Source organism: Opisthocomus hoazin, chromosome 6 (assembly GCF_030867145.1).
Source record: "Opisthocomus hoazin isolate bOpiHoa1 chromosome 6, bOpiHoa1.hap1, whole genome shotgun sequence".
NCBI lineage: Eukaryota > Metazoa > Chordata > Aves > Opisthocomiformes > Opisthocomidae > Opisthocomus > Opisthocomus hoazin.
Window position 1 is genome coordinate 58,515,073 of NC_134419.1, and position 19,860 is coordinate 58,534,932.

Sequence of the window (19,860 nt, forward strand, 5' to 3'; positions counted from 1 at the left end):
GCGGGCCGCCGCCCTGTTGCGCGGCAACGGCGTGAGGGCGACGGCCCGCCGGCCCCCAGAGAGGGGAAACGTAGCGCCTCTCCACAGCATTTATTGCAGTCAGTTCGATTTAAAATATATATATATATAATCTATACATTCATATTACACACGTGAGCAGCGTGACAAGCGGCGGGAGGCCCTGCGGCAGCCACCACCCCTGGCTCTCCGCCCTCTCCCGGAGCGGTTCTGCGGGGCCACGGCCTCCGGCGCCGGCTCCCCGGGACAGGCAGCGGGCGCTGCAGGGGCGTCTCCGGCGGGCAGGCTGCTCGTTTACTTGAAGGCCCAACGAGGCAACAAGTCCGTGAAATGGTGTTTGTTACTGCCAGCGGTGTAGCTGCTACCGACCGCCACCTTTGTAATCAACTCCACCAGGGTTTACAAAACACAGGGTGATTGATTCACCAGTCCCCTCCAGCTCATCACACCCAAGGCTGCCAGGCCACCTCTCAGCATGCAGGCACTTTGCAGACAGCAGCATGTCGACTCCTTTGGCTATTTCAGCCAGCTCCAGTCAAAACTCTGAAAGAAGCAGCAAGGAAACAACTGAAGTATGGGAACCAGCTACTGAATGCACATTTCCAAGGCGGTGATCAAAGGACACTCAGTATCCAACATCTCTCTCTTCTCGAAGAATCATGTTGATCCAACAGCTGAAAAATAATCTCACAATGTCACAGTTTGGTTTAACCCCAGTGCAAAATCCCCCATACTTCTTGCATGTAGCACTAGTGCTCAGGCATGTCACAGACTCTACTCCCTTTGGAAATTACATTGTGTGCCTGCACAAAACCTACTGCTGGGATTCCTAGTGCACCACAGGACATACTGTAATGCAAGAACACAACTGAAAAAGAAAGGCTCCAAGTGAAATGTAACAAGAACAGAGAAAAGGTTCTTGGAGTTGTTACTTCTTTTTTCCTCCATTTTTTCCAAAGTGAATTGAAGAGGACAAATCCCATTTCCTGCTGCTTTCCTGTTGCCTAACTTCTGTCCCCTCATCCAAGGAAAAGGAGAAAGAAACCAAACATAACAGAACAGGTGCTGATCTGCAGAGTGTGATTCCACAACAATGAATGATCTTTCTGGGCTAAAACATGTCAGAGACAGATGCTGCACCTTGGCATGATACATGGGACATGACAGGACATGGATGATTGACATGTAAGAAGCCAGTCACATAGCCTCTCACTTGTCTCCTTAGCAAGGAGACCAGACAGGAGAGAAGACTGTATTACACAATTGACACCAACCCTGTCAGAACTGAACAAAGCATTCATCAACCAATGGATAAAGACGAGGGTATGCATAATTAAGGCTGTTTTCCCTGCTAGCATAACTACTTTGCCTTAACCAGTAGGTAATTTCATTTCCCCATTCATATTGCTCAATCCCTTGCTATTACAGTGTCATCTGTAACTCTCACTATGTTTTCATTTCACCATCCCAAATAACTTAATAACTCCAGTAAACTTTCAGTTCACTGTTTCACTGTTTACTGCTATTCATAAACATTAGAACATTAAAATGTTTATGAATTACAAGAGCTCCATTTTATCAACCACCTCCATTTCCCCAACCCTCTGTTCCTTGTTATTTCAGCAGTTACAATTCGTAAACACCTTCAACTTTTTTATCCCATGAGAATGGAAGTTATCCGTAAAGAGACCTTTAAGTAGTGTTCTGAAAATCCAAGTTACAGGGTACCAGTAGATCTCTGACATCTTTACAGGTATGTAATAAATTCGTGAGACAATCTCATGCTAATAGAACCTGTATTGACTCTTCTCCATTATAAACAGGTCAATCTACATGCCTAATTGTAATTTTCTCATTATATTTATACAGGTGCTTCTATGATACAGTCTCTAAACCCAGCTGAAAGCCTCTTCTAGAAGACCGGTATATGTGTCGTGCTCTTCATTCTTCTGGTAACGCAGCTCTTTTGAGCAGTAACTTACTGGCCTCAATGACTAGTTCAGGAACAGAGTTTCAGATCGCATCAAAATGTCTGGGTGATCGTTATCTATTTTTGTCATTTCTTGCTATTTCAAACACCTATTTGTGCGAAGAGCTGAGCTTCATTTAATGATCAGGAAAGGGCTCTGGAAATGGAGAACCCTGCCCGTTCCAGTACAGTGACACAAATTAGGGCTCTCCAGTTGAGAATGCAAGCTCTACAGCCAGCCACAGCAACTCACATCATCACAAATTACTCTAATTAAGGAGTTCTCCACAGCCCTAGAGGACCCTGCTATGGCTCTTCAAAATCAGGTCCTCAGAGACACATCTGCAAACTTACCATCATGCTGTTGTTCTGCTCCTGTCTCGCCTCCTGCAAAATACTGCTAAAGAGTTCGAGGTAATTCAGATTCTCTTCTATCACATCAACAAAATTCTCCCTGCAGGGAAAGAAAGGCATAAGATGACAGCCTTAAAATACAAAGTAAGACCAACACCAAAAAGATCTACACTGCGGGGAAAAAAACTCCAGAAGACAATGAACACAAAAACCCGATTTATAATTCTCTGCAATTGTAGGAGCTACCTTGTAGGGCACAAAAACATGCCTTCAGGTGGCATCCTGCAGATCTCCACCCTGGAAGTGTGGATTTGCGTTCCTTCCTCACAGAGGAACTGCACAAACCACACTGAAACTCAGCCTTACAGAACCCAGGAAGTGAGCTGAGTACAACAGGCCTGAAATCACTGCCCACTCCCCATAAGGTTTATATCTCTTTACTCTTTGTACAGTGCCGTCATGGTTCAAAGAGGAGCTCTGAGGTGATTCAAAGGCACCATGTTCAGGAAAGCACCTATTAAAGGGTGATCACCCCACATTACTCAGAGGCAAACACTGCCCCGCAGTGGCAGACAGAAAATAGAAAGTGGAAAAGGTTGCTCATGGTATCAGAAAAATTACTTCCAACAAAAGCCTGCTTAGAAAATGTGTATCACCTAAGTATTTCCCTGACCACCCAAAAAGAAAGAGATGGCCAAATGGTTTGATGCCGATGTTCACAACCCCTGCCCCAACCTCACAAGACCAAGGGCTGAGCAGTCTTTGAGGGGCACCTTCCCTTCTGTTATGCTGACTGGAAGTAAAATAGCTAACGAAGTGGAGGGAAGAGGAAAAACACCTCAGCTCCTGACAATTCTCTTACTCAGCTAGGATTGGTTGAGAGAGGGGCCTTAATAACCAAATCCAACCCCAAGACAGAATAACATGACATGCAAGAAATTAAGAGCACAGTGCTAGCTGATGGCGATCACAAGCTTTAGCCGAGAGTGGTATGCGGAACTTACTCACGACCACAGCACAGAGGTTTCTGAAGAAAGAGTTCAACCTAACTCCTGATTTTTTAGAGCTTTAGTAACATACGAGCTACTGAAGTATTTTTTGGAAGGACAACTCCTCCCAGATGTTGGATGAAATGGATTGCTTAGTACTGACCCCGACTTCAGACCTCCATTTGAATTAAGACTTTTTAAAATCACTGAAGCTATAAAAACACTAAATACAGCCTGATTTATCTGGGGACTTGCACCAGAACTTTGGCATGAAAAGAAACTGCATTTTGGCTCAAAACCTCATTGCTGCGGTATGGCCAGAAGTAAGTTACTAAAACTCCAGTCAGGAGTTGAACAACGTTTCCTTCAGAGGTAGTCTGGTATGCCGAAACTCTCTCTGCCCAGCATATCCAAAAACCACCACATGGGCTGTGATGAAGATGTGCACCTCAGGGCCCCTAAGCACTGGAGACTCTGGTGGCAAAGGACAGGATTTCAGAGTGTATGCATACAAAACGGCTACACTGACTTCTCTGCAGTGGCTTCCTCTCCCAATAGCTCTTACCCATCTTCGGGAGTTGGCATCGATGACAGAGGGTGAGGTACGTCCCCTGAGGAGCTCTGTGGGAGCCACATGGCTGCTGGAGTTGAGGCTGACCCTTCCAGGCTGGAGCTTACCAGCGATCGAGAAGAACTCTGAGTCTAGAAAAAAGAAATTCATCTGCTGTGATGGACAAAGGAAGAATTTAGTCAGGCTTAATTATTTTGTACGCAGGACTTGTGATTAAACATAAGCACTCTTTGTAACATATACAAACAATCAAGGCCATGCCTGTGGCTGGCAAGTCAACCATCCACAGTTCTGCAAATAGCTGGTACCAAATGTCTCTGCATAGAAGTCACCCATGTTGTACACTGCATGTCTTCTACACTGAAGAATTAGGAGGTGGTGCCATGTCCTAAACTGTGAGTCATACACAGCAGCAACTCTCCTGACAGTGGAAAGACATACTTAGTTCCTACGCTAACCTTGAATGTAGGCATGTGGAAATCAGGAGACTTCTTCAGCTGTACAGTCACGATAATTGATGCAGAAAAAGCAATGTAGTCTTTAAACACCTTAGACTAACCAGGTAAGCACCTATTTCGGTTTTGCAGCGCTAAAGTCAAGACAGGTTTAATACACTAGGCTGAAGTTCACCAATCCCAGTGTAGGCCCTCCAACAGCAGCCAACACTAGACATTCACAGAATGTAAGAACAAGGCACACATTCTGGCATGTCTACCGTACTGCAGCCACCAGCGATTTGCAGTTTGATGAATTACCGGGACCAAGCACTCCTGTGCTAGGCTTCTTTTCCATGAATTTGTCTACCCCATTTCTAAACCTGTGTCAACTTTTAGCATCTCAAATTTCCCTTCTCTAGAGTGAAGTCAACCATTCTGTGGAAGTTACCCTGTTTGGTTTCTTCAGAGTTTCATTTGATGTCCACTGGCAGGAAGAGCAAACGAATAGTCCAAAAGCTACTTACACAAGCAATTTTCAGCAAATGCCATATCTCCCTTTGTCTTTTGCCCTGCATCTGCATCACTGAGTTGTCAGCTTCCTTGATGTTATTTAAAGCTACTTCAATCTTTGGGAGCAAGTCAATGATCTTCTGCTTACAGCCCAAGAGCTTGCTATAGCAAAAAAACAAACACAAAGTTACCTTCCAGCTTGTGTGACAATACGTCCTGGCAAAACCAAAAGCCTCACTTGGCATTCAAGAAAAATTCTGTGACAACACCCCTTTCTCTTAGCACAACCCTGTGACAGCTGCATGTACATTACCTGCAAGACTGGAGGGACCCTTGGACTTTTCTAAGTCCAGTTAAGACTCAAAAAAGCAGGCAGGTGACACTATTATTAACAACCACAACATTGAAATGCAAAAATTGATCCTGATGACAATGGACAGCACAGCAACTCAACCACGGTACTTTATTAATCTTCTCTTGTCTATGTTGGTTTCTGTGGGCTGACCATACCATAGCTATCAACTTTCTTTATGGGACCTACTAAGCATAAGCCAGGCATGAAAATAAAACTAAATCATGCTTTGCTGACTACTGAGATCTGCATAATGACATTTTTTCTGAGCTACTTGAAGAATTAATGAATAAATCACTGTGGTATCTTCTCAGTTGTTACACTTTTTTCCTCCCCCTTAAGATTTTAATCCCAACCTAAACACTGGCAGAATTTGTCTTGTTTCAAAGCGAACTCTTGGATGCTAACTGTACAAGCCATTGCATTCTTCTCCCCTTCCCCATTAGCTATATGTTTTTAAAAAAGTAGTGGAAATTCAACACAGACACAAAGGAGTAGAATTAACATTGCTATGAGAAATGTGTACTGTTGATGGAACTTTTGGGCTCTGATCTCCATGGTTTTCCCTCTCCCTTCCTGCTACAAAGCTACACATGCTGTAAATTTTTGGGGGTTTTTTTCTGCATAATGTACCTGAGATGGCCAAAGAGCTCCTTGAGAACTCGGTCTTGGCTCTGTACTGTCTGCACAATGATCTTCACCATGTCCGTGCTGTCACTGTAGGCATGATCTGGAAGAGCCATCAATCACCACATCAGTAAATTGCTTTTCAGTGAGGGGCCACTCTGGACACAAACACCCAGAGTCAAGGAAAGATGTGACTTCACAAGTGCAGCCAAGCAAACCGAAGCACAATGAAACATCTTAAAATCTGTCACCATCTCTCAATAGGCACAGCTTTTCCTTTACGTCTCTTATCTCCACAGAAACGTATACAATTCCACCCACCCTTACTGGCTTCAGTAAGGACTGCAGGCAGTTGCCAAATGCACAAATAACTAAATCCTTCTGCTCAGCAGTACAATGTTCAGAACATAATAATCCCCAAACATGAGGCTCCATCCAGTATAACTGAGAGAGAAGAGGGAGAAAAGAGATTGTTGTTGGGTTGGAGTGATGACACAGGAACAGCAGTTCTTCCCCCATGTCTGGGAGGAGTAAAGCAGTAGTACTGGAGGCAGGAAAAAAGGCACAGAATGCCAGAAGGCAGACGTGTTATGGGGCAGATGCTCCAAGACTGAAAGCCCAAAGACAAACCCAGGGCTGAGGAACATGACTAAAGAAATTTGGGAGCTCTAGGCTCAGCAAAAAGAAGAAATCAGCTTAAGGCATGCCCTTGAGTCTGGTTAACTTTAATACAATCATTTGCCTCTCCTAAACAGTATTTTCTGTGCTTGAGCTCAGAAAAATTAGTCATGGGGTATGAGTGTGACACAGTCTTTGAACCATCTCCTTCCATACCTGGAGGTCTTGTTTTCAATTGCTTGTACAGGTCTATGGCTCTCTGTTCCCTTTAAAAAGAAGAAAATTATTCATACACATATCAACAAGCAGGTGACTCAAGAAAAAAAGCATTGCAATGACGTTCTGCCTTGCTGAACCTCATACAGTGGAGCTGCCACCTTCTTCTACAGCTAGTATGACATCTGGAACACAGGGATGGTCTTCCTGTGATGAAAACCAATTCTTCCCTAAAAGCTGTCTGTCTTTTCCTCCGATTATGCATTTTCTTCTCAGAAACCATACCAACTGGAAGTTATTTTCAGCTTCCAATTTTCACATGGCTTAGCTGTGTTTTCTTTCTGTGGTATACTAAATTATGAAACTTCATTTCTGTAATTACAGGTACTTCTGCACAACGGCCTGAGAAATTCTTGTTCCTGTTCTGCATTTTTTGCCTGAATTTTACAGTGATATTCTGCTTATGGAAAGAGACAGATGCATCACAGACAAGAGGACAGTGTTTCTCTTCTTCCCATTAAATAAATGTTGCTACTTTCAAATATTTCAAATGCAGCCAAACACTGAAGCTTCCACCCTTGAACAAATCTTCACTGGCCTAAATCAAAAGTCTGACAGAAACAAGTAGCAGTTTAGCCAGTTGTAACTCTGCTTTCGGGCCCTCACCAGGCATCTTCTTCCCCTTAGCTGCCCTTAGATCACACGAATACTGCTTCAAGAGATCATGCAAGCTGCTTCTGCTTATGTAAGTCAGCTTTTCTAGCGTGCTAGATAGTTATCCATTTTGGAACTCCTGCATCAGCCAAGTATAGGGGGAGATGTGCTCTTTACTCCTGCTGCACTGAGAAAAAGAGAACATTAGCATCCAGCACCATCAGGTAAATCTGAGATATCACCCAAGATCCATGTGTGTCCTGTGGCTGTGTGTATCAAACCTTAAGCTAGTGCTCTGCAGTATGCTTTGCTCAGCCCGAAAAACTAAAGAGACTCAATCTGTTCTCCACTCCTCATGAAGAGGAATAGCTTTAGACCAGAATAATCAACAGCTTAGGGCACACTTTAAGCACCTTGCCACTGTGCAGTGGTGAAAGTGCTTAAAAGCAATGTTTTAGGAGGCAGGTTCATGATTACTTGAAGCTGCTCTGAATGTGGGCTGCTCTTGCAAGAGGTGGTTTCTCCCTTCCGCTACTTCCTCCCCTGTGCACTAGTTCTGCTGCTCCTGCAACTACACATGGATGAAAAGCAACCTAGCTGATCTGCAAAGATGGAAGGGGGAGAACACGCCAGGAACAGGCACATTTCCTCCCAGAAGACTCATTCAGAAGAACTCTAACTCCCAACAGATTTAGTGGCTATTCAATCTTAGTGGCTATTTGATCCCTCTCTTCTATAATTGCCACTTGTGCTCTCAGCAACAGCCCAAATTACAGCAATTGCTTCCTAGGTCTTCTTAAGATCGGTAATACCACTTAGCTCTTTCATATTTTAATACTTAAAAAAACGCCAAACATTCAAGTTGCCAAATATTCAGGTATTAATTATCCTTGCTTTTAAAAAAACATTGAAGATGTTTAACAGGATTTTACAATGATGTCATAATTTTCTCACTCAACACTATAAAATTCAGTCCTCTCCAATGCAAAAAGAAAACCTCTGCATTTTTCAGTTGAGACCAAGACATATCTTGGGCCCACCTTCTTCTGAGATAAAGTTTCATAGTCAGTGACAACAAACTGTCCTGCCCTCCCCAGCTGCGTTTTCCACGTCCCCAGGTCTAGTCATTGTGTGGCTGCAGGGTAAGTTAGGTAGGTTAGATGAGTTTACTCCTGTGACTGAACCTTAATCTTTCTTGCACAGCTAGCTTTCGGATAGAGCAATGTCCTGTTCTGCCTTACAATGCTGCCAAGTGATTGTTAGAACTTTAAGAGGAAGGAGAAGTGTACCGCCACAAGTGGTGGCATCTTCCCTTTTACCAGCAAAATGATCTTAAACCGATTGCAAAGTTTGCAAAAAGTGAGCAGTGCTTTCAAAAGCACTGATGGAACCACCAAGAGAGGAAAAAAAAACCCTCAGACACTGAAATACACAAAACCATTTATGTGCAATAAAAACAAAAGGCAAAGGACTTACAAACTCTCCATGACCTCTCCTTGGCGCCTTGCATACGGACTCTTCTGAAGCTCTACAATCTCTGTGTGCAGAGCCATGATCTGCTCATCCAGATATCCAATATCTTCAGCCTAGTGCGGAAGTGTAAGTACATATCAAACTGAAGCAGGAGAGCAACAAAGTAGATAAAGATGTCTAGAATACTTGTTTGGATAATGGGATGACTCCATGCAGAGTTTAGGAGAAAAAAAGCTCTTTGACGTGACTGCTGCTACTATAATAGAGGATACTGTTATTATCTTCTCAGTGTATGGTATCACCTTGATCCAACCCTGACAACCACACTGGGTGAGAAAAATCAGCTTCTTCATAAATCATATGTCTTTGAGATGCATGCTGCACACACACACATGCTCTCTGGCTCTACATATATTCCAGCAGTGAAGATTTACTCTCCTGCTCTTCCAGTATGTACACAGGGTGCTCTCACATTTTACCTTCCCGCACACATTTTGGTTTGGCATTTCACATCTTCCTCAAAGCCATATAAAATATACCAATCTTATGCAAAGTCCCCACAGTAAGTTAGGTGAGGTAGCCAGCAACAAAATTTCTGAGCAAGAGGAGTAGCTATATGGTACCAGACATGCACTGGAGATCCCCAGTTTGGTTAAGAAAGCACTGGTCACTGTAATGGGACTTAGCGCCACAGACTGTGCGCACTGATCTGCCTTCCTGAGAAGGTATTTTGAGATATTTCAGCTCTTCCTTTTTGACCTGGGGCTGTAGGACCTGAAAATTGAACATTTTCCAGAACACGCGCCTTGCTGAAGCTGCTGAAGTTCTTGGTATGAGGCTATATATATGAGATGTGACCCCTTGACCAGAAAGGGAAGTCTGTAGGTCTTGCAGGTAAAGAATAAACCAGGAAGAAGAAGCAGCAAGAAGCCACATAATCAAAGTAGAATCATATTGTGAGAAAAATGTGAAGTAAACCGTATTGTCAAAAGAAATGTCTTTAACTGGAGCACCGTGACTCACCACATAGCTTAACTTCTGTGAATTCAAGAGACATGGTTAAGCTACCCATCAGCTAGTCTGAGATACCACTGTGTATCAGAGTAAAGTATCTTCCATTCCTGATAAATGGACACAGTGTGACCTACACATGTGGACTGCACAGTTTGAAGACAGAACATAATTCTGATGGTCTGAAAAGTATACATTTATTGAGGTTCCTGGTTTTCTGGAAAGAGCCCGTAACAGCTTTGAGTTATTCTGCTAGAAGCAGCCTCCCTTTTATCTTTGTTGCTTCCTAACAAGGAGCATCAAGATCCCAAAATTTGCAGAGCTAAACAGAGGTGAATTCAGATGGGAATCCCAATTCCCCTGATCTCCATCATATGAGCAAGCAGAATCAAGGCACCAACAACCTTCTGACTTAGATGAAGATAGGTAATGGATCACAGAACTAGAGCTACACAGTCTATTCCTTCATAGGGAAAAAAAATAGGCAATGAAATTTATTGTTTGTGTTTCTAATGGTGTCTGGGATTTTTATGTATTAATCACTGTGCTCTGTATTACTATGAGAGCCAACAGAAGAACTACCTGCAGAGGAGAGAAGAAATGCAAGACATCAGCCCATCAAACCATGTGACAGTCCTGGTCAGCAGAACACGCAATGTTCTTGACACTCTTGCAGCTAGCAACTACCACAGAGCGTAACAGAGAGACTACTTTTTGAGTTATTTCAAAGACCTCGACTCTGAGAAATACATTAAAACTGTGCTGATTTTTCCTTGCATTCTTTCTGAATGCCTCCCCTCTCCCAAGCTTTATTCAATACATCCAGTAGAAGAGAAGAAGGAACAGCTTTTGACAATAAACTACGATCACCCTAACTCCGTCCCTAGTTTTCACAGCTGAAAGCTTACTCCTTCCCTATAAAGGTCTGCACAGAACTGTAGGCAGCATTATTCTCTCTCAAAAAGGCCTCCAACTCCTCAACATTTTCAGTGGAGGTAAAATTAAAATGCTCATTCCCAGAAAACAGAGATCAGAATTAGAAGCAGCAGATAAATTTCATCTAGCTTGTCTCGCAGAACTAACTTACTGAGAAATAGAAAGCCATTACATCAGCTCAGCTGTCCATAAACCACAAGCGAAAACATCTGTTTGCTATTAGGACTACTCAGAGTAAGAACTGGCTCTAGCTCTGCTCTAAATTTCATATGGATGACTCTTACTAAAAACTAGTTTTCGTATTTACTTGCAGAATATCAGAAATTTATGCCTGTACTCCTACAAGTACTGCCGTTTTGAAATCACTGCATAGTAAGTGACTGGTATTATTTTCAGCTTTAGCAATGGAAACGTTTGTGTGCAGTAAATCCATCAGGAAGACTCCTGGCTATAGCCACACCATTTCTTTTGGGCAAAAAATAATGTGTCTCTATAGTCTACTTTCCCATATAGACAAACGATTCTAGTGACATTCGTGCTGGTTTTGTTCAAATCACTAAATTCAAACAACGTGGTGACTGGGAACTGTTTCTTTTTTAATGTATCTGCAATGATATTCTCAATCTCACAGCAGGCAGGGTATGAAACACACTGAAGGGGCAGAGCAGTGGCACATATGACACTACGTTTCTGTCATGACCTCCTTCACAGGGAGATAATGAAGCTTCTTTAATATCCCCTACCTGTGCACACTGAGAGGCCTTCTCTTCCATCTCCTTCCATGCTTTGAGCATCTTTTCTGAAGCTTAAGAGAAGAGTTGTTAATTTACAAAAAGATACAGACACAGAAATAAAGCATGACCTGAACTTTACATACATCAGTTGAATCTGAGCACAAAGAGTATGATACTGAATCTCCAAGCAGGAGTCATGACCCAGAGATCACAGAAAGACAGCAAAGTTGCAATTTAACAACTCCATGCTTGACCTTAACTCACATACAAACCCTTTAGCAGGATTTCACTGTTTGCAATCACCAGCCTAAAATGAGTTAGAGTCTTTAAACTCCACCATTACGCTCAACAACTGCCACTTTTGATTAAACACGTACTGCCCAAAACCAGTTCACTGAGTCTTTCAATTTTTCATCATCATCCTTCAGCCCAGTCATAAATTTTGACTCCAGCTTTGTTTTTTAGCTATATATCCAAATCTTGCCACGCTTGCCTGAACAGTACTTGTAAGATCCAGATGTTTCTGTGACATTAAAATTGTAGTTGGTGCTTTTTCACCTCATCTCTCATCCTGGTATGCTATCATTCATGCTACCTCCTGGTATGAAGTACAGCAAGATTGCTCCCCTAGCGCTGCTCAAAATGGTGTTTCTAGAGCCACCATGCCCATTTGTTCTACCATGGGTGGTTAGTGACCCTTCCACTGTACATCAGGTGCGGCAATTCTGCCCTCCACTTTATGCCCAGTGACAACTCCAAATGAATCAGACTCTGAATGAATAAGTAGCAAACATTTGCATCACCAGTACTATTAATACTCCAATTTTCTTAGCTTGGTGTTCTCAGCGGGGAACAGCTGACCACCTGTTTCACTGTCACTGAAGGTCTCCAAAAACATTTTATTTTTTTTGCCTCCTGCCTTTGCTTCTGCCAAACTCTTCTCCTGCATTTGCCCCAGCTAACACATACCCATAAAGATGCTGAAGAACACAATGGCAGTACCTTCATTCATTTTCTTTTAAGCTAGTTCTTACCCGCAGTCCTTCACAGATCAGACAACTGATCCTTCACAGGATCAGACAAGACACCCAGGCAAGTATTACACAATACATACAGATGCCATAAGCCATCTGGTCACTGTATCTCTCTAGGTCAAGGCGAATGCTTTGATGAAAGAATTCCAGCTTTGCTTTCAGTTGCTGAGATGCTGACACCATGTTGTTTTTCATTTTGATTAGGTTGGCATTATACCGAAGAAGACTGAGCCTAACAAATGAAACAAGCACATTAGTTGAAAAATGTATCTGGGCTTCTGTGGCCAGTGCTGTCACGTTACCTGAAGGAAAGACATAGCTAGCAAAAAATATTGTGGGAACAGGGAATGTCAGTGGGGTCACACACTCCATCTCATGTCCTCAGAAGCTGCAGGTCCTCAGCAAGGAAAAGAGAAAGTTCTTCCTCATTTCCCAGTTTTTCGTCAAGCTCAGTTTAACAGTCTTTGCAGTACAGAGTACTTCTTAGTATTTACAGGGTCTTGTAGTACATATTGCCCCTGGTGAATGCTTGCACCTTTGTTATCACTTGAGATATATGACACTGCCCATTCTGTGATTCAATCACAGGACAAAACCCTACAAACACAACAAACAGTTCCACTCATTCTGCCACTTGTCAAACGAATACTCTGGGCTGCATTAGGAGGAGTGCTGCTAGCAGGCTGAGGGAGGTGATCCTTCCTCTCTATTCAGCACTGGTGGGCCACACCTGGGTCCAGTTCTGGGCTCCCCAGTACACCAGAGACAGACATACTTGAGAGAGGCCAGTGAGTCTGTGACTATATTCAAGGTTCAAGTTTTTTCAGTTATTATCAATGTCAGGCACTATGTGGTAAAATTCCTGGAGTGGAATAAGCTCCTAGCACAAACAAATTTTATAATGTAGAAGTATAGTACAGCAGAGGGCCGCTAAATTTTGGGTAACCAAAACTCCCCAAGACACACATTTCCATACAAACAGTCTCTGTATTTGCATAATATTGAATCTTCTGAATGAGGTCTAACAACTTACATGGCAGCTCTCTGGCCCTGGAAAAGCCTGCTATAATCTTCTTTTAGCCCAGTCACGTAATGAACTGCTTCTGCCCATACCTTGCGCAGCTGAGGAATTGGCAGTTGGATTTTACTATCCTGTACTGAATGAAAGAAAAACACAATTGTACACAAATGAAAGGACAACTCAGGAAAAGGACTTCAGTGCTTACAACATTCCTAATTTCTGCTTCAGGTGCCTAAACTAAGAGATCAAGCCACATAAGACCTGCTCAATTTTTATGTCATGCTGTCTAAGCATCTGTAAGCTTTTCACGTTATGGCTCCCCAGGTATTTGACAGCCTGCTACTGGCCAGGCAACACCTCATGTTTGAACTCAGAGCTACAGGAATTTCTTTGAGCACTTTTGCTTATTGGCATTAGTAGACGCAGGGCACACGGCATGAAACACGGCACAAGGCAAGACCCGTGGGTGGTTTTATCCAGAAACTCTATCTAAAGCACTTGCCCAAGCTAGCAAAACAAATTTAATTGCTCCATTTAATCAATTGATATAGGTCACTGTCCTGACGTGTTTCATCCAATATTGTCTTCAAATCTGTTGTACATTTCCTTCCAGATTCCTGATGTAGATGTTTAAGCGGAAAAGACGCAGGACTTATGTGTGTTTCCCTATACAGATCGGGAACTGTCAGTACATTGGGATATCAATAAACATGTTGTAAATAGCCTCAGCTCAAACAGATTCAGGACAGTCATGCCACACAATGAGATTCGTCATAATAAAATAGCCCAGAATACAGAACAAAAGCATCAAAATAAACCTGAGTGACAGTAAAAGGAGACAGGGAAAACCAGCACAGCTTCCGCAGAGCCAGGCCAAAGAAAATTAAGCTACTTAACAGTATGTCACAAGGCATTTCCCTTACACGCACTATCCCGGCAGATGTCTCCTGTCCCCTGACGATATTTTTTCTTTCACAGAGTTATATAAGGTCCTTCATACAGGTATATTGGGTGTGTGTATATATATATACACACACACACATCCCTTCATAAAGGTATATTAGGTCCTGCAGATGACTGCTGTCATTTCAGGAGACAGGTAAGGGAAGGTGTAAGCAGAGAAAAAGCGCTCTTGCGTGGTCTACAAGTATACAATGATTCCAGGGCCAGGCAGCAGCACCAGAACTAAGAGGGACCAATTGGAGCGGATCCCAACAGTATCCATGCAGCAATAGTCAGGCTCTATTCCTAAGAATATTCCTAAGAGAAAGGAGGGGCCTGGACTTTCTCAGACACTTTGGTCTGCTTGGTGAGACCAGATGTATGATCAGTGCTATGGAGTTATGGACACACGATCACTAGAACTAAAAACTGTCAGGAAGACAGTACAAGAGCATGTTTCGAACCTCTGCCAAGTGTCTCTGAAGACCAGTCCTAACTCATGACCTCCACAGGGCTGGTCACTGCTCAAGAACATCCAAAGCACCCAATCTCAAGAGACAGGACTGCAAGGAGATAAAACCTGTCTGTACCTGTGCAGAGGAAGGATGGGAGGAGGAGAAGAAGGGTATGTGCACAACTTCTTCAGATGCTAAACCCTAAGATAAGAAGGTCCCCGACCCTTGGTACCACCCAAAGGATGTCTACGTGGGCTATCACTCAAGTTCTGCAAACATCTCCCGTCACGATGTTATTGCAACACTTTATGGATGTGAAGGGACAAAACCCTTTAGCAGAGCAGAAGGCTGGGCAAATGCAATTACAGTTCCTAAGTCAGAATCTTCTTTCCAGGATGTAGTGGGCAGACACAAACCAAATGTTTCCCTCTCTAGACTACAAAATTAGGTTGCACGTATTACTCACAAGCCTTCATTTGCATCGTGGTTCTGTTTAAGTGGGGCAATGCTTAGGTTTAGGTGTTAAGGTGAGGTAGATGCTGTTCAGTGCAGAGAATTTAATACACGGGCAAAAAAAACTTCAATGAGTTCTTAAGCTGCTCTACAGGAGAGTTCCTAAAGGGCAGGCAATAAGTTCTCTGAACTGTTACATCTACAAAATGTGGAGATACAGCATGTAGATGAAACTTTGTTAGGCTGCTCCAGGTTCTTAAATGGTCCTCTTTGAATTAGAGAGTGCCCTTCAAGATAATACACAGAGATTTGTAAGGAAAATCTACTTTCATATTACATGAGAAGCAGTGCTTTCAGTTCCCAGCTGTCCTCCCGCATACTTACCAATGTAATTTACACAGTCAGACAAACTCCGAGAAGCAAAGGGACCATCATAGACAGTTTTGCTTTTATCAAACAAATACACCATGTAGCTATCCCAGCCTCTCTAGTGAGAAAAAGAGAACATAAACAAGACAAATCCCAAACACAGCTCTTACTAACCCAGCGGGTCCTGGTTACATCATGAACTAATTATTGTGGGCAGACACTCTTCTTATCAGGTGCCTCAAAAAACTGATTTTGATAGACCCCACAGCAACACATGACCCTTTGCTAGCAAGTTACTTTATCTGAATATTTAGACAGAGTGTAACTATAGGAATCTGCTTACATTACCTGATAAAGGATATAATGCTAGACCTTGAGAGTTACTACACTTACAGAGAAAACTGTCTCCAGTGGGAGAAGATGAAGGCACTTTATCTTCCCTAAGATTTTTAAACTCCTTGAGAATATGAAAAACATTAAATGAATAGAATAATTCTTACTACGCCATCAATAACACACTGGGAAGCAGGTTTCCGAGGGTCCAGGCAAATCCCCGTTTCCAACAGCAGTTCCTGATTTCCAGTACTTATTCCACTTTCAGACTCAATTCGAATCTGAAGGGAATGAAGGCTTTCCTCAGGTTGCAAGAGAAATGAAACAATCTTGGCAGAGGTCATATTTAGGATGTGTACTATCTGTAAGAAGAGTACAAGTTAATTACAAGTCACTGGCTATCAAAGACAAAGGACACAAAGGCCTGGGAGGAAGTATGTAGCAATTAACATCTTAGACTGAATGCATCATTTGAATTTCAATGACTACAATAAACAAGTTCAGGAGTAAACCCCGACGTAATAAAACTCAAAGTCTGGGCCTGTAACTTATAACTTAACATGAGAGAAAATTACAATCAAACCCACTAATAACCTTCACAAGCCATGCTGCAATTTAAAAACATCACAAGAATGGTGACAAGCTAGCATAAAGGCCATCTTGAGCCTTGTTGTCTCTGATGCTGGCCAGCACTGCTCCCAAGAAAGTGAGTCCCATTGCCTTTAATCCCTCCATACAAAAAAGCTATTACATGCCATTGCTTGTCTTATTGATCTCATGGCCCTCTGTAATTTTATTGTATCTGGCCAGAGACTGTAGGACCCAAACCACACCACAATACACAGATTCTGACAAGACCCAATTATGGGCACAGCATTTTGTGTTATGTGCTTTAATTCCTTTGGAATCCTTCCAGATCAGATGAAATTATCCTCTGGCTTTGACATACGCTTGCCTCAGCTAGCCTTACTGCAGCAAAGCTCCAATAAATACTTGAAAGGGAAGAGTCAGGTGAATCTAATCTATATTCTATTACAGGTACTGCTATAGTACATGGACCTGGAGGTCACAGCACCAGTAGTGTTATTAACAAATCTTAAACCATTATTTGACCTTGGTGAGTCCTTTCTGAGATGACAGACAGCAATATAGGGTCATTCTCCTGCTCCAAGTGTAAAGCTGGAGATTAATACTGCTGGTGGTATTTTGCCTTCAGGCATGTACTGGACAGGCTGTATAGACACTTGCTTCCTGACAAAAAACATTCTTTGTGATCCTGCAACTGGATGATGTCAGGATTATAGCTTTGCTCCACTGAACACACTTCTCTGTCCTCTGAGTTGCTTTCAGTAGGCCTTTAAACACTGTAACAACCCTCACTCACCTTCAAATTCAGTATGTGATCCATTACTAGGAAACACTTTGGATGACTGGTCTCAGGATCTAAACCTCCACCCCTCTGTTGGGGATCCCAATTCAGCATCAGTTGCAACCAATTTTCCATCGGTTCCACAATTAAACTAAAACAGAAGAGCCATAAGAAAGAGAAGGCAGGTATTCTACAACACTCAGTCCACTTAGGAAACTAGGGCCTCACAACAAAGTTACAACTCTGGTTAGAGACCATATGCGTCCAACATCCGCTGAACATGTGTGAAGAACAGTGATTTTACTGCAGTCACTCATCCTGACAGCAGGGAAAGCCTGGGAATGGAGGAAAGCACACACACAGTGAGCATCCCCAGTGCAACAACAGTCTTCACTGACCTCAGCAGGAGCACACGTCCATCCAATACACCTTGCATCACACTTCTCCCTTTTCCTGACTCCTATTCATTGAGTCAAAAGTATCTTGACACATCAGTAAGATGTGTCAAAATGGATACGGGGGAGAACTGTTTTTTTCCCCTCCAAAACCCATCTGTGATGCACACAAAATTGAATAGTTTTCAAAGCCTTGTATGCAGAATAACCACCCCTGTGCTGCAGAGCTGCCTGTAAGGTTCTCTTCCATGTCTATCCACACAAGCAGCACATAAGTTTACTGCTAAGAATGTATTTAAAGATTCTTCACAGTGCAAAAAGCCCAAAGCACTGGCACGAAGCCACTTCTTTAATTCTCAACTCCAGTACTTTTCCTAGAAAGCTGCAAGTGCCAATGAGTTGCACTGCACTGCTGGGCACATCTAAAGACACAAGTGCCAAGTAAGTGATAAATGATCAGAGTCTCACTTTTGACTTGGTACAGGCCAATTAATTCAGGTTGAAGACCCTTCTGGGGGTCTTTGCTCTGAGCCCTAGCCCACAGCAGGGCCAATGTCACAGCTACAGTAAGCTCCTCAGGACTGTGTCCAAGTGAGTCTGGGCCGTCCCCGCAGATGGAGATCTCGCCCTGCTTGGGGCCCTGTCCCAGGGACACATTACCAGTGTGGGGAAACCTATGTCCTGTGCACAAATTTCATTTCCCTTGTTGTAACTTGTGCTGTTGCCTTTCACCCTTTCGCTTTGCCCCTCTGAGAAAAGCCTAGATCCCTTGTTTCTGTAACGTCTCAATAGATAGTATAAGACAAAATTAGATCCCCCTTTGCCTTCTCTCCACCAGACTGAAGCAGCCCAGCCTCATGAGTCTCTCCTTGTATTGTTCTATTCAACAGGCTCTGATTATCTTTGTGGCCTTTGCTCGACTTGCTGCAGTTTTCCCAACACAAGTACTAGAAGCTTCCGCTTTCACGGAGCAGCTAACTCAAGTACTTGATGGTATTGACTCTCATAAATCAACTTATCAGGTAGATGTTACTCAGTGGCCTTGTGATAACAGGTAGAAAGCAGTGACAGAGTTCACACTGCAAGGTGAGCTGCCATCATCCCACAAACTGCACGGTGAACTGCAACTGGAGAGCCCAAAGAATCAAAAAAGAGTCGTGTGGCTACAGGCTATTCCTTAACAGCAAATGGTAGCTCGCCAGGAGCTTGAAACACTGCTTAGGAGAAAGGAGGATGTCTCAGTGTTTGGGATAAAGGAGGAGAAGCCCTCATTTCAAAAGACAAGCCAAAAATTATCACATGTATCCACAAGGCCACACTTACCCACAGAGGCTGTGAGGCTGTGGCAAATGGGTACTAAAGCAAACCTCCCCATTCATCTCTTCAGAAGCAAAGATGTGCTTTGGATCCTTCTTCCTGATTTTTTCATGCCTAGAAAATAAAATCCTTTGTGGATATACTGACAATGTTATTTTTGTAAAGCGACAATTGAATATGGCAGCAGCAAAAAGTGCCAATCTAATAGCTTTAGAAAAAAACCCTCTTCTTTCAAGACAGAGGGGAGCCCTTGCAATTAACTCTGTCTCTGGAAATAAATTCATATCTGCTTGAAAGGAGGTCTGGACAGCTTCATACAAGAGGGTCAACAGGTAACAATTCACTGACTATAGTACAAGCGTGCAGAACAAAAATCAGCCTCCATACATTAATGAGACAGGTAAGATTTGCAAGAGTCATCTGGCAAAACCACTGCCCTTACCATGACCCGAGTGAAGTATCTAGTAAGTGTTAGAAACACAGCATGCTATTGGATCCAGTACCAGGGAAAGCATCACCAGCAACTCTGCCTCAGTTTCCACACCTTGGCTCACTTCAGCACTGGTCTGGACCTTGCCTAGAGCTCAACTGTTCCTGGAGCAGCAGGATCTTCCAGGCCAAGTCGATAGTCATCAGTCAGCTGTGAGGCAGCTGAACATTTCTTGCTCCTGGAGGCTGCCAGCCTCTGTCCCTGAACAGAACT

At 43.1% G+C, this 19,860-nt stretch overlaps 1 protein-coding gene across 3 annotated transcripts in view; it reads right to left on the minus strand.

Moving 5' to 3' along the window:
- Window positions 1-75: 75 nt before the first annotated feature.
- Window positions 76-19,860, minus strand: part of CHUK (component of inhibitor of nuclear factor kappa B kinase complex) — a 30,840-nt gene continuing 11,055 nt past the window's right edge. For 2 of the 3 annotated variants that reach the window (XM_075423292.1, XM_075423294.1), the window contains 14 exons: window positions 19,164-19,271; window positions 17,461-17,596; window positions 16,244-16,438; window positions 15,759-15,861; window positions 13,537-13,660; window positions 12,584-12,735; window positions 11,479-11,540; window positions 8,792-8,901; window positions 6,662-6,711; window positions 5,834-5,930; window positions 4,863-5,010; window positions 3,896-4,032; window positions 2,342-2,441; window positions 587-692 (listed from right to left, as the gene is read on the minus strand). In XM_075423292.1, coding sequence (XP_075279407.1) covers window positions 633-692; window positions 2,342-2,441; window positions 3,896-4,032; window positions 4,863-5,010; window positions 5,834-5,930; window positions 6,662-6,711; window positions 8,792-8,901; window positions 11,479-11,540; window positions 12,584-12,735; window positions 13,537-13,660; window positions 15,759-15,861; window positions 16,244-16,438; window positions 17,461-17,596; window positions 19,164-19,271 — 1,582 coding nt within the window. In that variant the 3' untranslated portion in view covers window positions 587-632. Of the gene's footprint in view, window positions 562-586; window positions 693-2,341; window positions 2,442-3,895; window positions 4,033-4,862; window positions 5,011-5,833; window positions 5,931-6,661; window positions 6,712-8,791; window positions 8,902-11,478; window positions 11,541-12,583; window positions 12,736-13,536; window positions 13,661-15,758; window positions 15,862-16,243; window positions 16,439-17,460; window positions 17,597-19,163; window positions 19,272-19,860 lie in introns of those variants that run through there. The other variant, XM_075423293.1, reaches the window with a different exon arrangement.